This window comes from Aspergillus undulatus (assembly GCF_047715775.1).
Source record: "Aspergillus undulatus strain CBS 261.88 unplaced genomic scaffold BDV17scaffold_98, whole genome shotgun sequence".
NCBI lineage: Eukaryota > Fungi > Ascomycota > Eurotiomycetes > Eurotiales > Aspergillaceae > Aspergillus > Aspergillus undulatus.
Window position 1 is genome coordinate 1 of NW_027396702.1, and position 14,078 is coordinate 14,078.

At 50.4% G+C, this 14,078-nt stretch overlaps 5 protein-coding genes across 5 annotated transcripts; 2 read left to right on the top strand and 3 right to left on the bottom strand.

Moving 5' to 3' along the window:
- The first annotated feature begins 41 nt into the window (after window positions 1-41).
- On the top strand, window positions 42-630 carry BDV17DRAFT_247890 (uncharacterized protein). Its single transcript, XM_073756066.1, has one exon. It carries the CDS (start codon window positions 237-239, stop codon window positions 597-599), a length of 363 nt encoding a protein of 120 aa, XP_073610070.1. The 5' UTR covers window positions 42-236; the 3' UTR covers window positions 600-630.
- A 6,666-nt stretch (window positions 631-7,296) lies between these two features.
- Window positions 7,297-8,584, bottom strand: pyrG (orotidine-5'-phosphate decarboxylase pyrG). The gene is made up of 2 exons (XM_073756067.1): window positions 8,127-8,584; window positions 7,297-8,066 (listed from the first exon to the last, which is right to left on the bottom strand). The coding sequence occupies exons 1-2, from the start codon at window positions 8,281-8,283 to the stop codon at window positions 7,390-7,392; spliced, it is 834 nt and encodes a 277-aa protein (XP_073610071.1). The 5' UTR covers window positions 8,284-8,584; the 3' UTR covers window positions 7,297-7,389.
- On the bottom strand, window positions 8,557-9,183 carry BDV17DRAFT_296533 (MAPEG family protein; the record flags this gene model as incomplete). Its single annotated transcript, XM_073763312.1, has 3 exons — window positions 8,557-8,838; window positions 8,927-9,062; window positions 9,152-9,183. 3 exons carry the CDS (start codon window positions 9,181-9,183, stop codon window positions 8,557-8,559), a joined length of 450 nt encoding a protein of 149 aa, XP_073610072.1.
- Window positions 9,184-9,369: 186 nt separating this feature from the next.
- Window positions 9,370-11,745, bottom strand: BDV17DRAFT_277634 (putative diacylglycerol O-acyltransferase (DgaT)). The gene is made up of 4 exons (XM_073759450.1): window positions 11,043-11,745; window positions 10,948-10,988; window positions 9,905-10,892; window positions 9,370-9,847 (listed from the first exon to the last, which is right to left on the bottom strand). Exons 1-4 carry the CDS (start codon window positions 11,293-11,295, stop codon window positions 9,642-9,644), a joined length of 1,488 nt encoding a protein of 495 aa, XP_073610073.1. The 5' UTR covers window positions 11,296-11,745; the 3' UTR covers window positions 9,370-9,641.
- Window positions 11,746-12,090: 345 nt separating this feature from the next.
- Window positions 12,091-14,041, top strand: BDV17DRAFT_285565 (WD40 repeat domain-containing protein; the record flags this gene model as incomplete). The annotated part of the gene is made up of 4 exons (XM_073760734.1): window positions 12,091-12,172; window positions 12,225-12,340; window positions 12,413-12,613; window positions 12,662-14,041. 4 exons carry the CDS (start codon window positions 12,091-12,093, stop codon window positions 14,039-14,041), a joined length of 1,779 nt encoding a protein of 592 aa, XP_073610074.1.
- Between the last annotated feature and the right edge of the window lie 37 nt (window positions 14,042-14,078).

Here is a 14,078-nt window from a genome sequence, read left to right on the forward strand (position 1 = left end):
TTTTTTTTTTTTTTTTTTTTTTTTTTTTTTTTTTTTTTTTTTTTTTGCCATCTTTGCCATTTGCATGCTGTCTATTTCTCTGCTATCTGTTGCATGTTTCGGTTTTTTTTTTCTCGCGTTCTCTTCCTTCCTGCTTGCGCTTTTCTTCTGCCATCTCCCCACCTCATATCATACTACATCATATCCTACTACCTCATCTCCTGCCATCTAACACAGTCTATCCGCTACCTAGGTCCATGGTTGGGCGGTTGGGCTGGGCCAGGGTCACCTTCTTCTTGCCATCTATTTGCTATCTATTTGCCATTTCTGTCGTTTTGTCGTTTTGTTGTCTCTTTGTCTCTTTTTCTTTTTTTTGTTTAGTCCTTCCTCTCCCCTCCCCCATACTCAACCTTCGCCTTCTCCTCCCCTTCCCGTCTCGACCTTCTCACCTCTTCACAGGCCATCGCAACAAACAGGTCCTGGTGGGGTGGCAGGGACGGGCCTGGGTATTCGGGCATTGTTGGATTGCCCTTTCCCGTCATGAAGTAAGTGTCCCCTTCCTTCGTACTGAGGTTGACAGACTGGCGACTGAACGATACATCATCGATTTCCTTGACTAGCCGTGGGTGGGCGTGTGGTGAAATCGACCTCGACCAACTCAACTTCAAGCGTTCGACTACCTCATGCCTTGGCGGGAGGCGGAATGGCCATCAAATGTGGAACGGATGGGTCAGTGATCATTTCATAGTTTGATAGAAGTTGGGCTAACTGACGCTGGGGTTTGGGGGGTTTGGTAATGGCAAGTGCTTGCCGTGCCGATTTGGGAGAGCTTGTAGAGTTGCTAACATCTTGCATGCACTCGATCTCCCCAGGTCCTGGTTGGGTGGCTGGGACGGGCCTGGGTTATCCGACGCCGGGGGTGGGCGGATGGGGGTTTCGGTGATGACAAGCGCCTGGCTAATTTGGGAGAGCTTGTAGAGTTGGCTAACATCTTGAATCGACTCGATCGTCTCTAGACTCTGATTTGGTAGCTGGCGAGCTGGTTTATCGGGCACGGGAAGGTGCAGGCGTCGGGTAATGGCGATTCTCTGAACTGTTCTTCATTGATTTTGGATTCTGGTGGTATATTGGCTAATGCTTGCATTATCACGCTATTTTTCCAGGGAACCGTGCTCCTCGATAAGTACCCCATCAACTACTATACACTCATGCTAACTGCATGTATAATTATACTTGCGGTTCCTTGACTCTTCACATTTCTACAAATCCACCTAAATCATCATCTTCTTCTCCTCCCCGCTCTCATTTCATCTTCTCCCTAATCATTCTACTTATACCGCATACCCTACGCTCTCCAATCAACATCTCTCTTTCGCTCTCCCATGCCTGGTGGGCGGTCGGGGTGGCACGGAATCTCATAGTTCATCTTTTTGCGTTGTTTATTCTTCTTGCACTGTTTCCTTGCTCGGTGGTGGTGGTCGTGGTCGGGGCGGCTTGGCACACCTTCACTCTTCTCTGCTGCTGTTAACCCTAACTTCCTCACTCCTCGCCGACGAACCTCTCGTCGGACTGCTTCGCCCACCTCTGCTTACGCATCACAGTTCCACGCTACGATCTTCGATTCGAATCCACCATGCCTTGGCTGGGTGGCAGGGACGGGCATGGGCTATCAGGTGTTGCAGTGGAATAAAAGTGGTGAGACTTGGTTGAAATTACGCTTAGCAGGAGGAATTAGGGCTAATTTTGGGATATTCACCACTGTGCCTCGGAGGCCCGTGACACTACAGGTACATAACAACTCCAACCGACAGATTGGAGGAAAGGTGTGCCCCTTCATGTCCGCGGCGCAGCGAAACAACTTTCGATCTCTTTCACGCTGAGCCGACCTTTGCGGATTGATGTGTTTCTGAGAAAACCCATATGACTATAGCCCCGCATCTTGAGTCCGGGCATCCAGCCCCTCCATCTGCTCTGCCTTCAGACTCAGACAGTTGAGTTGTTTGCCCAAAGCATGTGTAGATGACGTTACTTGATAGAATCCTGGGTCGCTGCTAATGAATGTCGTCTACAGCATTTATACAATAACGATCCTTGAGCCTGCCTTTCTAGTTTACCTTGCAGAACGAGAAAAAACCATAATGGATGAGCTTGTAAAATTTCTTTCCCTAGCTCAGTAGACAAAACAAAGTCATCATGCGTTCATTTGCAATGACGTGAACCTTGAATCTGTGTGGCCCCTAAAGGATTATGGACGACACCTCTGAAAGATAACGGCAACGGGTCTCAAAATTGGAGACTACATCAGCATGCCATGTCTTATTCCAATATGGTGCCGGGGATGCCTAAGCCTCGAGTCGTAAACGGCCCCCGCTCGGTCCGAAGTCAGGGCCATAACATCTCTGCAAGAGACTCTCATATCCGGCTCGCGCTACTGCATCCTCGCTTACCTCATAAAGCCAAAATACTTGAGCCCCTCGAAACGAATTTAGGTGCTTTCGTAGCACTTATCTACGCCTCAGTCTGGGGCACCCAGCGACCGCTTGTCCTCTTTCCTAGAAAAAACACCAGGGATACAAGGGAGGGGCTTAAAGTGTCTTCAACGGACATGGGAAAGCACTTTGGGGCGCATACTATGGCCCGTACAGATAATAATAATCTTAGATAGGCCTATATAGATCAAACTTAGGTTGGAGCTACCACCTCCGTCGAATACTTATAGCCTAAGGGCTTGAAAAACAGTGGAATCTTCAAGGATATATGAAGTTGAAGGCTATATAATTCCAGTGCTTTTGATGAAAGAAACTCGCCGGCCGTGCATTTTGAACGGCCCTGACGTTTTCTTACTTTGAAAGAATAAATTTCTCTTCAACTCCATTATTGTTATCTCATTATTGTATCTGGCAAGCTCTACTATGTTCTTGCGCATGATCCAAAGTACAATAATGGTAATTTAATACTAGTGAATGAAGACACAGAAGACTTCCAACTTCTTTGTTGCTAAATATGTAGGACTGTGACCCCCAACACATTCTTTTGATCTCTGTGCGCGGATTGGTCATTTGATGTTGAGTCAATACTCTTATTGCATTCCTGATACACAACGGGCTAATGAAGCCCTTGAAGAGTCCATATTTCTTTCAGCTCCGCTTCGACTGCCTGCCTAAGTAGATACTGGAGCAGCAACGGCTCCTGGCTCTAGTAACACAAGAACAATTCTCCAGGCCTTGGATTAAACTAACTTATATCTTCTATGGAGTAAGGCAATCTTTCTGCGGTGCGACTAAATGCCTTTGTAATGACCAAAGCTACCTGAGAGATAGCCCTCTGATTGCGGAAACGGCGGAATTCTTAGGGCTTCAGAGCCTTTAAGGTTGAAAATAAAGGACCACATTTAGACAGATAAAGTGATTATAAGTAACTTCTGGGGTATAACCCCAGACAGCATGGCGCGGCCAACGTACGTAAGGGCCCCGGCAGTTTCAGTAATCGGCGGCGGTGTTGTGCAATTCGCGGTTGCTGGGTAGCTCATAGATCGGTAAAGTAATAACACCAGAACTATGATGCCCCAATTGTTCAGATGATCAGCCACGCCAAAGATTCTGTATCTGGAGTATCTCCGCAGCTGGAAGGAGGCGGAAGAGTCGGGTTGGTGTGGATGGCGCAGTCCTGGGAGCAGGAATCACTGGGTAGCCCCCTGCACGGCAGAGTCGAGGGGTGGCTGCGTACGTACTTGGCGAGAAAGGATACGAGTGGGAAAGAAGCAAGAGAAGGCGTGTGGTGGTTTGAAGGAGAGAGGTCAGGCTTATACAAATACGGTGGCTGCGTTAATGTTAATGTTAACCGTTGGAGATGAAATGGGAATAACAAGTCGTACAGCAAGCTGAGGCCTTCTTCTGAAGGAGCCATGGCTGCTCTAAATACCCAGTGGTGAGGACGGTGGGATGCGAGGGGGATGGCGTTGAACAAACAAACGCGCACATAGAGGGTGGATGCATGATTATTATTGACACACTGGACGCCATTATTAGCAACCTTTTGACGTCTTTGTTTTTTCTCTCACATCCAAAAACAGACACTGCCTCGCCCGATGAAGACTCGATAATCTCCACCAACCATTGCAAGCAGGCTCATTTGCCATTGGCTACCAGAGAGCAGGTTAAATTTACAAGGATACGGATATGGGAATGGACAAGACAGACAAAAGCGAGTGGACATGGCTGCAGATCGGGTAACTTCTGAGATGTCTCGCCTCTACATTTGTCGCTTACTCTCCTGCTAACTGAGCCCGTGGGCCGGTGTCCTCCCTTCATTTTCCTCTGTCTATCTTTATGTCTGTCTGTCTCTGGACCTAAAGGAGTCGTTGCTGAACTTTGCCAGCTAGTCTCCTGTCTCGAAAGACCCTCCCCACTTTTCCCAGCCATTTTTTTGCGCCTTCTCGCTCCAGCTATGTCGCCCGGCCTTTCGAGTGTGTCATCCATATTAAATCCTACGCAGTTCGTCTTCTTGCCGATACATTGGCGACCTCGTGTTGGTCAGCTCTTTTGCGAAGCGTCAGGCCTCATGGCTTCAATCAGACGTCACACCTTGGGGAGGATCGCGACATGAACGTTAGCCTCACCGCAACTTGCGCCAAGTGCGTGGCTTGAACCACGAGCAACTTTCTGGAAGTCTGGACTGCTTCCGTGATGGTCTCCTCCGCGGCTGCCTCTGTCTGATTAATCCTGACGCAGGCCAGCTTGAACAGAACAGAGAGACATCGCTTATGATGAAACGAAATGTGTCCGACTGTACTCTGTTGCCTGCCCATGGCCTAATAACCTATTTTTCCGCAAAGGCATATATGGGAGGGAGGGGGCGACATGTTGCACTCGCAATTGTCCCTTCCTCGCATACCCTTCCTCGCATACCCTTCCTCACATACTGTTTCCCTTGTCTAGACGTCAATTTTCTCATCATGCCTACGACCAGGAGCGGACTGGCGGCTTCTGAGCCACCGCACATGATCATTTACCTCAATTTTCTCTCCTTCTACACATGTGAGTCACTCTCAACCTATACTGCCACGCTAGTGTTGGTCGAGCCTACTCACCCACGGTATGCAGGGTTCGCGGTTCATAACAACGTCGGAGGCCAATCGCTGGACCAAGTTGGTCTAAACAATTCACTTATCGGCTTGATGCTAGTACATAATCCGAACGATCTTGAGCGTCGGCTTCAATATCTCACCGATCTGAGGACCAACGTACTTGCGAACGTCAGATCGTCCCGTCGCCACGAAGTGAACGCATAAATTCCCGTCATGAGTTAATTTTATTGATCAGCGACGTGGCATCTAGGCCGGGGATTGGTTTATCATTGTCAGAATCTTCAACACTTGTGCTGTGAGTCCTTCATGTTGCTCTGGAGTATGCGGGAAAGCATCTGACCTCGTTGATAGGATCTGGTATGCCTTGACATACAAATAAGCACGGAAAATCCTTTCGAAGAGGGCCTTTCGAGGGTTTCCAAAATATATCCCAAGCTTGCCAGGGAATTAACGCAAGGATAGGGAATGCAAATCAGGTAAGTCGCTGTAACAAGACAGCAACATATCATTCCTTCTCTCTCTCTCTCCAATGCAGCAGGGCGATGGTTGGCTAACAGTTTCCTCCAGGTAGTTATTCTCGTTGGAAGGTCAGTGAACATTGCGTACTATAATACAGTGGTTAAAAGTTCCTTGACTAGACCCGTGTTGGTCCTGCAACGCCCATGGATTCCCTAAGGGAATGACTGACCTTTCACCCCACTGCCTTCCTCATGACTGTCCTTGGTGAGAACACGCGCCATCCGGAAACCGAGCGCCTGATCAGCACCCTACATCGGAACGCCCAAGTGCTTGACTACCTTGGGCACTCAAGGGTTCGGTAGCCACCGCGGATGAGGGGTCATTGGCGGAGGTCTGTTGGATGGTATTCTTGATCGTCCTTTTCTTTTGTCATGTTTGATTTATTTGCTTTTATGCCTCATTAATCTGTCTGCTATTTTGTGTTTCCGTTTCGCTATTGCATAACTGTCGCTCCCTTGCTGATCTTAGATCGCGTTGGCTTCTGTTTTGTATTGCTTTTGGCTTTTGCATCGTCAAGCTGTCTGCTATCTCTGTTCCCATTCTGCTATCTTGAAACTGTCGCTCTTTTGATACTCTTAGATCGTGTTGGCTTTTGTTTTGTTTTGTTTTGTTCTGTTCTATCCTTTTCTGTTTCGTTTTGTCTGTTTGTTCAAAGAGACCAGGAATGTCACTGTGTATATACCTCTAGCAAATCTGTCCCTTGCTTTCCATCAAAACTATCAAAGCAACGAGCGATTCCAGTAGCACACCATCCGCAGGCGTCCTTTCGCTCAGTGAAGCGGAGATCAGGTAGAAGTAAGGACTAGTCCAGGATCATAACTAGCTCGTACGTGCTCTAACCACATATCGTGTGCTCTGTATGCATGGCCAAGTTCCGAGTGTTACCATGATAATCTTCAACACCCCCATCCGCACCGACCAGCAATGCAGCCGATTTCTACCATAGACTGAGCACCCGTCAGGAAACGTGAGGTGAGGACGCGGGAGATAAGATAGGCGATTCTCTTATCTTATCCCTTATCATGGCCGCCGCCCCCGCCCATCCGATCACGTACGGAGGGTGTGAAAACTTGCTATATTTATCTGCTGCAGGCTGAGTTGCAGTTGCTTCTCGCGAGATGCATCACCAGAAAGAACCTCATTAATGCTTACATCACTGAAATCCCATCTCTATGCGTGGAGATACTGAAGCTCGACTCTCCACAGAACTGCAATGACACCCACTCCAGCCTTTGGCCTCCGCCTTGTGGCTGCGATTCTCCGCTAGGAAAGCTTGGCTACATAGTGTCACTGAGCTCATTAGTACTCTTGGGGGGCGAATGGACTGAGTCAGAGATGGCCAAGATGTCGTAGAGCTCTTTTGACAGTTGGCGGAGCTCGTTGTGTCAATTGGTAGGCGGGTGTTTCCAGAAGGCGCCCCTCTATTCCAACGAAAAACGGAAGGTGTCAGGTGTAGCGTGCGTGCGTGTGTGTGTGTGCGTGTGTGTGTGTGTGTGTGTGTGTGTGTGTGTGTGTGCAACTTTCGAATTATTGAAATAGCAGGACAATATGTAAGGCCAGTGCGGTCGAAATTGTGAGGTTTAGTATCTTAGGATAGGATCTGTAGAGAGAGCTCTCTTGGTATGAGTCCGGGTCAATTAAACCGTAGATGGGAGTGGCATCCATCCCAGAAATCTGGTTCCTCAGCGATATGATGTTTAATGGATTTCATGCAAGTCTGCAGGACATAATCTCCTCCAGACAATATGTACACTATCCCAGTCCAGCTCAACCAAATATCTCCATCAAGCTTTTCCCAAACCAAGTCACTGCCCCCCAACCCTCTCCAAATAAGCCTTCCACCCCTCCTCGCGATACCTCTTGGCCGCCTCAACCGGATCAGCAGCCTTATAGATCCCCCTCCCCGCAATAATAAAGTCCGCGCCGCGCCCCACCGCCGACGCGGGAGTCTGATACTGCTGCCCCAACTTATCCCCCTTATCCGAGAGATTGACGCCCGTCGTAAAGACCACAAAGTCCTCCTCCTCGGACTTCTCCTGCTCCTGCGTCTGTATATCGCTCAGGGACTTCGTGCTCACGAACCCCATCACAAATCCCTTATATTTCCTTGCGTACTCCACACTGCGCTCCGTGTACGTCCCCGTAGCCAGGGACCCCTTACTCGTCATCTCAGCGAGAATAAGGAGGCCGCGGTCTTGTGCATTCTTAAAGCCTTCAGATTGGGTTGTTTGCGCGAGGGCTTCGACGATTCCTTCGCCCGGTAGGATTGCGCAGTTGATGATGTGTGCCCATTCGGAGATGCGCAGTGCACCACCGTGGTATTGCTTTTGTACTGTGTTGCCGATGTCTATGAATTTGCGGTCCTCGAAGATGAGGAAGTTGTGCTTTTCGGCTACGGCTTGGAGGGATGTGAGGGTTTGGGGTGTCAGGTCGTCGAGAATGTCAATGTGGGTTTTTAGGACGGCGATGTAGGGGCCTAGGCCTGTTGTGACAATGGGTTAATTGGCGGGCTAAGAGGATTTGGATCTAAACAGGTACATACGGTCTGCAAGGTCGAGGAGCTCAGCGCTTGTGGTTACGTCGGCGGAGACGGTGACGTTGGTTTTCTTTGCTTCGGCGATGGAGAAGAGTTTTGCTGTGAGGGGGTTGGGGTGGTTTGCTGCGCGCTTTGCGTAGGGGAGGTGAGATTTCGAAGACATGCTGGCGATTAGATTTCTGGCTATTGGAATGTACGTAAAAGATGGAAGTTCTTCAATTGATTGGCGGGGTGAAGCTGAAGTGGGATGTACAAGAAAATATACCCCACCCACGGCGGTGGAATTTTTGCTCCTCTGCCATCCCCGGGCGATAAGATAGCGATAGCGATAGCGACATCAGATTGCCATACATACAGTACAAGAAACAAACAAACCACTTTTCCAACCCCATACAATCCTCTACACACTATATTTGGATGTCCCTAGATAAGTACCTTACATAAGATCCTTCGCAACCCCAAAAGCACTCAAACCCCAAAGCGCTGCCTGCGCAATCCAGAACAAGCTACCGTTATACCGCCCCCTGCCCTGCGGTTTATCGCTATAGATATATCCTTGCAGGAACAGCACGCGGAAAAGCGCCCACGCGGCGCCGAGGCCAGCCGCCCATTCGGGGTACTTGACGCCAGCGACGAGGATCGAAAGCATCGTCTGCGGCGCGTTCTCTAGGAAGTTGGCGTGGGCGCGTTGCGCGCAGTTGAATTGGTAGGCTTTGGGCTGTTCGCAAATGTTAGTATGCACTCGGTGTTTGCTGGTGCTTTGGGGTCATATGAGGATTGTGAATGGATGATTGGTGATAACGTACGTTGGATTTACATTGTTCAACAGTCGCATAAGTGTGCGGGTATGGCACCCCAGCGGCCTTGCGGAAAGTGCCGACGACAACGCCGTGAGCGAAGCCGAGGACGGGGATGAGGCCGAGGGAGACGACGATGGCGTAGCTATAGAACAGATGATATGATTAGCAGGCAGGAATAAACAACGTGAGGGGTGGCGAGTGATGAGGTGAGACAGGCTGACAGCGACGTACCCGTAGTTCCCGGGGATGGAGATCTCGACCATAGTGGCGATTGGCGAATGAGCTTAAAGGGAATAAAGAAATTGGTGGAGTTATAGAGGTGCAATTCGTGTTGGCCTGAAGCTATGGCGTGATGAAGAATTGTTGGGCGGAAAGGACTAAGGAGGTTATATAGTTGACTTCGAGCGGAGACGGGCCACATAGTTCATCCGTAGTTGGGGGGTCGGGTCTGCCGCGTTCCGGGGTTCAGCTTCTCGGTCACAAGTATGCGGTCCATCCGGCATCCGCATCGAAGCTCAACGAACTGATTATCAATCAACCACTAATCAACGCCATGACCAGGATACGATCTACAATCCTGAACTTGTGGCTGTTGTGTTTAATCGCGTGCGGAAACGTATACTTGGCCACAACAGATTCGCTAATATTCGCTGCATATGTCTAGCTTGGTTGTACTGACCAAAACAAACCAAAAGTACCAACACTATCCAAAGATTCCAGCCTACGTTTGCATCTTACTCACACTACCATATTTCGCTTGCCACGCGAAGAAATACAGCAGCGTTCCTAAAGGCTGTCCAACGACACAAAAACTCACCCAGAAAAACGAATTTCCAATCGCTTTACCCAGAGGACTTTTGAGCTTCTGGAAAGGAGCAGTCATGAGAATCAATGGCAGTTGAAACATCATCGCCATGAACGCGACTCCTGTCTTTTGTTAGCATTTGCTTCAAGACAGAGCTGTTAAGGACGTTAAGGGCATACCGATCAGGTTATGAGTGGGAACACCCACAAGAACCTCATGCAGCACGGCAGAGACAGCAAAGACTACAGTACCAGCCAGTGTCGGATTCCAGCCCCGCGTGACAAGCGGCATATACACATGCCGCTTCATGAAGGTATAGACAGGCCGATTCCACGACCGCCAGTACACACCAAAGCTCGGACTATTCCACCAGTCCGTGTAAAATTCGCGGTCTCCAAACCGCATGATTTCGGCTAACCCATTCAGCAAGGACTGGAAGAGAGCATAAAATCCGGCAAGCCAGATCACAAGAGAAATGGTGGAAAGCTTCAGCCCTCGCTCCAAAATAGATGCAATGTCTAGAACCGCGATCTTTTCGGTCGAGTTGCGCAGAAGGGGCGCGGCATATTGCGCAGAAAGCAGCCATATTACCATCGAGAGGCCAGCAAACTCGAACAAACGCTTCCCCACGAACGACCAGCGGATGCGAGGGGTTCGGGGGTAAACTGGCTGGTAAACCAGGGTTGGTGCCAGTAGGAAGTAAGCCAGATTTCCAAGCGTGATGTTTCGTGGGTACGGGCAAGATCGGTAAAGATCTGGGATAGCAAAATCCGTCGATGGTGATCCCAGCATGGCGCGTCGTAGATCGCGGTTTGTTAATGCATAGGAGTATGACTTGAGCGACACTATGATCACCTGAATCTCGACGATAGTACCGATGCCGGGATGGTTAACGTAATAATATATGATAAAGCTCGTCACAGCCAGACCGAAAAAGCTGATAACAGAATGCAGTAGCGCAATCAAGAACCAGGTTCGTTTAGATTCGTTCAAAATCTTGTCTTCTTTCTTCGCTCGACCGACGACGCGCACAGCATGCCTCGATGCGGTCAATTCGATAAAATACGAGCATAGCAATTGGCACGGAACCAGCGCAAAAAGTATCGACCCGATGACGGCGTCTTGCTTGCGGTAGTCATGACACTTGATGCAGATCAAAACACCATACTGCAAGTATATCTTAGCTGGGTGCAGCAATTGCGTCATATGCATGAAACCTCACCTTCATGAAGTTTTCGATCACTAGACGAAGGTTCATAGCCACTGTCACGGCGAATCAGCTGAGGACTCACGCATCGATATAGATAGTCATCTCACCTAGCACGACCACCATGAGATTCCGAAACCCTATGAAGCTCGTGGCTTTGGTATAGTCGCGACTGAGACATGAGTGCCGAACTTGCGAGTGAATAGCTACAACGTGCCGATATGTGGCTGTCTTCCTTATGGCAGGATGTTCTGACCCGCCGTTAGAGGAAGGGCCATTGGTAGAGCCGATATGGTTGTTACTGCGAGTGCTCTCGGGAGACGACGGCCGCGAAGCGGATGAGGAACGCTCAACAGCAGCCATCTTGTCCTCTAAGCGTTAATGATGAGGGTCGGTAATAATGGATAAGAAATAGAGGTAGATGATGATATATAGCGACGAGATATCGATAGCTGGAGACCAGATAGATGTGACTTTGGTGAAGCCGGAGCGTATCTCTACAACGCTCAGCCCTGCGGGACGGAGTTGGGATAGATTCAGAACATTGGATCATAAAATCGATCGACAGTACTGAGGAGGCGACCTTCCAGTCAATTGGTAACTAGAGACAGCCTGGTGTGCGAGGAAAGGCAACCGGCACGAATAAGCACAAAGGATGACGGAGGAGAGGAAGAAGCGAGCAGCACGGCGGGGTTATCAAGGCTCCTCATAATAATAAGAATAATTTGAGGAATGAGGAGAGCATAGGCCTCGACTCAACTAGACGACAGGGGATAAGAGCCGTTGTTCCACCTGCATGCTGCTCTTGACAGCTGTTGGCCGGAGAGCTTCCAGAACCTGGAACTGTCGCAGCTAGAGCAGCTGGCTTGCTCTCGGTGCGGGTGCTCGGGTCCCGGCCCAATCATTCTGGCGCTCTCCGCGTCGCTTTCAAAGTCCGTCTTCCCTTGTTCTCAACTCAACACTACTGCTGCAACTCTCCAATTTTGTGGAGATAATATTGTCATCCATTTATCTACTACGTACTCTGTCGGTACTGATTCGCAGAAAAGAATTTGTTGTATCGACACCGTTCACCGCCGGGCTCCTCCACCTTCCACCCCTGCCATGGTCGCAGAGTCCGCCTGCTGCTTTGTCTATTAACTTCGGTCTCCCATCGCGATGGCCTATTACGACGACTCCGGAAATGACGGGCAGCAATTTGGGCGCGGCCAGGGCGGAAGTCAAGGGCCTCGCCGACCGAGTACGTTGCGGAGCTCGTTCTCATCGCCAGGCACAAAGCTAAAAGCTCGCAGGACTGGTCACCGATTATGGATCGTCAATGGTACAATGGATGCGCAACCGGCGACCGAAATATAAGGGAGGCCATAGGTTGGAGGTCGAGCGGCCAAGCGCCAGCTACATGGTAGATGTATGTCTATGGCTTGGTTCAGCACATTGCACATCGGGACCGACACAGGCTAATGATTTTTTGCTATCGCAGATGCTCCCTCCCCTCGCACGAATACACTCGCCGGTAGATACGATCCCCGTACGGCATCTACACCAGTCCATCGGAAAGTCGAAGAAACCGATTACGGTTGTCAGATGGACTCCGGAAGGGAGGCGCCTTTTGACCGGCGGCCATACCGGAGAGTTTATGCTATGGAACGGCACGGCATTCAACTTCGAAACGGTCATGGATGTAGGTCGCCCTACGGCGCGGTGGGCGCCCAGAGGCTGATTTTCCTAGGCACATTATGATCAATTGCAAGCAGGAGTTACGTCTCTAGCGTGGTCGCACAGCAACGACTGGTTAATTTCGGGAGGACAAAAAGGTGATGTGAAATACTGGAGGCCGAACTTCAACAACGTCGAGACGATAGACGACGCGCATCACGACGCCGTTCGCGACTTGGCTTGGTCACCGAGCGATACGAAATTCCTCTCGGCCTCCGACGACACGACGCTCAAGATCTACGATTTCACAGCGAGAACGTGTGATACCGTTTTGACGGGCCACAACTGGGATGTCAAATCGTGCGACTGGCATCCGACAAAGGGGCTGCTTGTCTCCGGGTCGAAGGACCACCAGGTCAAGTTCTGGGACCCCCGCACCACCCGCTGCTTGACGACGCTTCACAGTCACAAGAACACAGTGACCGCCACTAGGTTTTCGCGGGTAAACAGCAATCTGCTTGCGACGTCGTCGCGAGACCAAACGGCGCGAGTGTTTGACCTGCGCATGATGCGAGATATTTGTATTCTACGAGGGCACGAAAAACCAATCTCGGCGCTAACATGGCACCCGGTCCACGGCTCTCTGATCTCAACGGGCAGCGAAGATGGATCTCTTTATCACTACCTACTCGACGAGCCTAATCTACCCCCCGGCCAGATACCCACCGTCGCACCATATGATAGTCCGGATCCAGCAAATACACCGGCTCAAGTCATCTTCCCAGCTCACCGGGTACAGTATGCCCACGCCGCGACTATCTGGACTCTGGACTGGCATCCTCTGGGACATATTCTCGCTTCCGGGTCAAAGGATAACTTTACCCGGTTCTGGTCTCGGGCGAGACCTGGAGAGACGAGCTATCTGAAGGACAGGTTCCATATTGGAGAGGAAGCTGCGGAAGCTCAAGGAACATGGAACCGCAACTTTGGAAGGAGACAAATGCGCGAGGAGGAAGAACAAGAACTGGAAGACGAGGCGGACAGCCTGGTCGACCAGAGAAAGACGGCGACGACAGGTCTTCCTGGTATACAGAGTGCACCTCAGGCAGACGGGCTGGGATCATCTTTACTTCCAGGCATCGGCGGTGTCCAACCTCCACCTCCGCCCGGGCTAGCTACCTCAATGGCTCAGCCTCCACCAAACGCCTTCCCTCCGAACTCCGGCTTCCCCCAATTTCCCTTTGCTCCACCCTTCTCAGGAACTCTTCCCACCTCGGGGACTCCCCCGGTAAATGCGCCCAAGGTCGACCTCGCAGAGCTTCAAAAACAGCTTGCTGCACAAGGAATCACATTACCACCAGGGTTCCCTAACCATATGCCTCCTGGGTCCGCGCCAATGGGCATCCCTGGGCTGGGGGGAGGGTTCCCTCCTGGTGGCGGTTATGGTCGTTGATTCGATAAATGTTGTGACATATGTGGAGGCTGAGTAA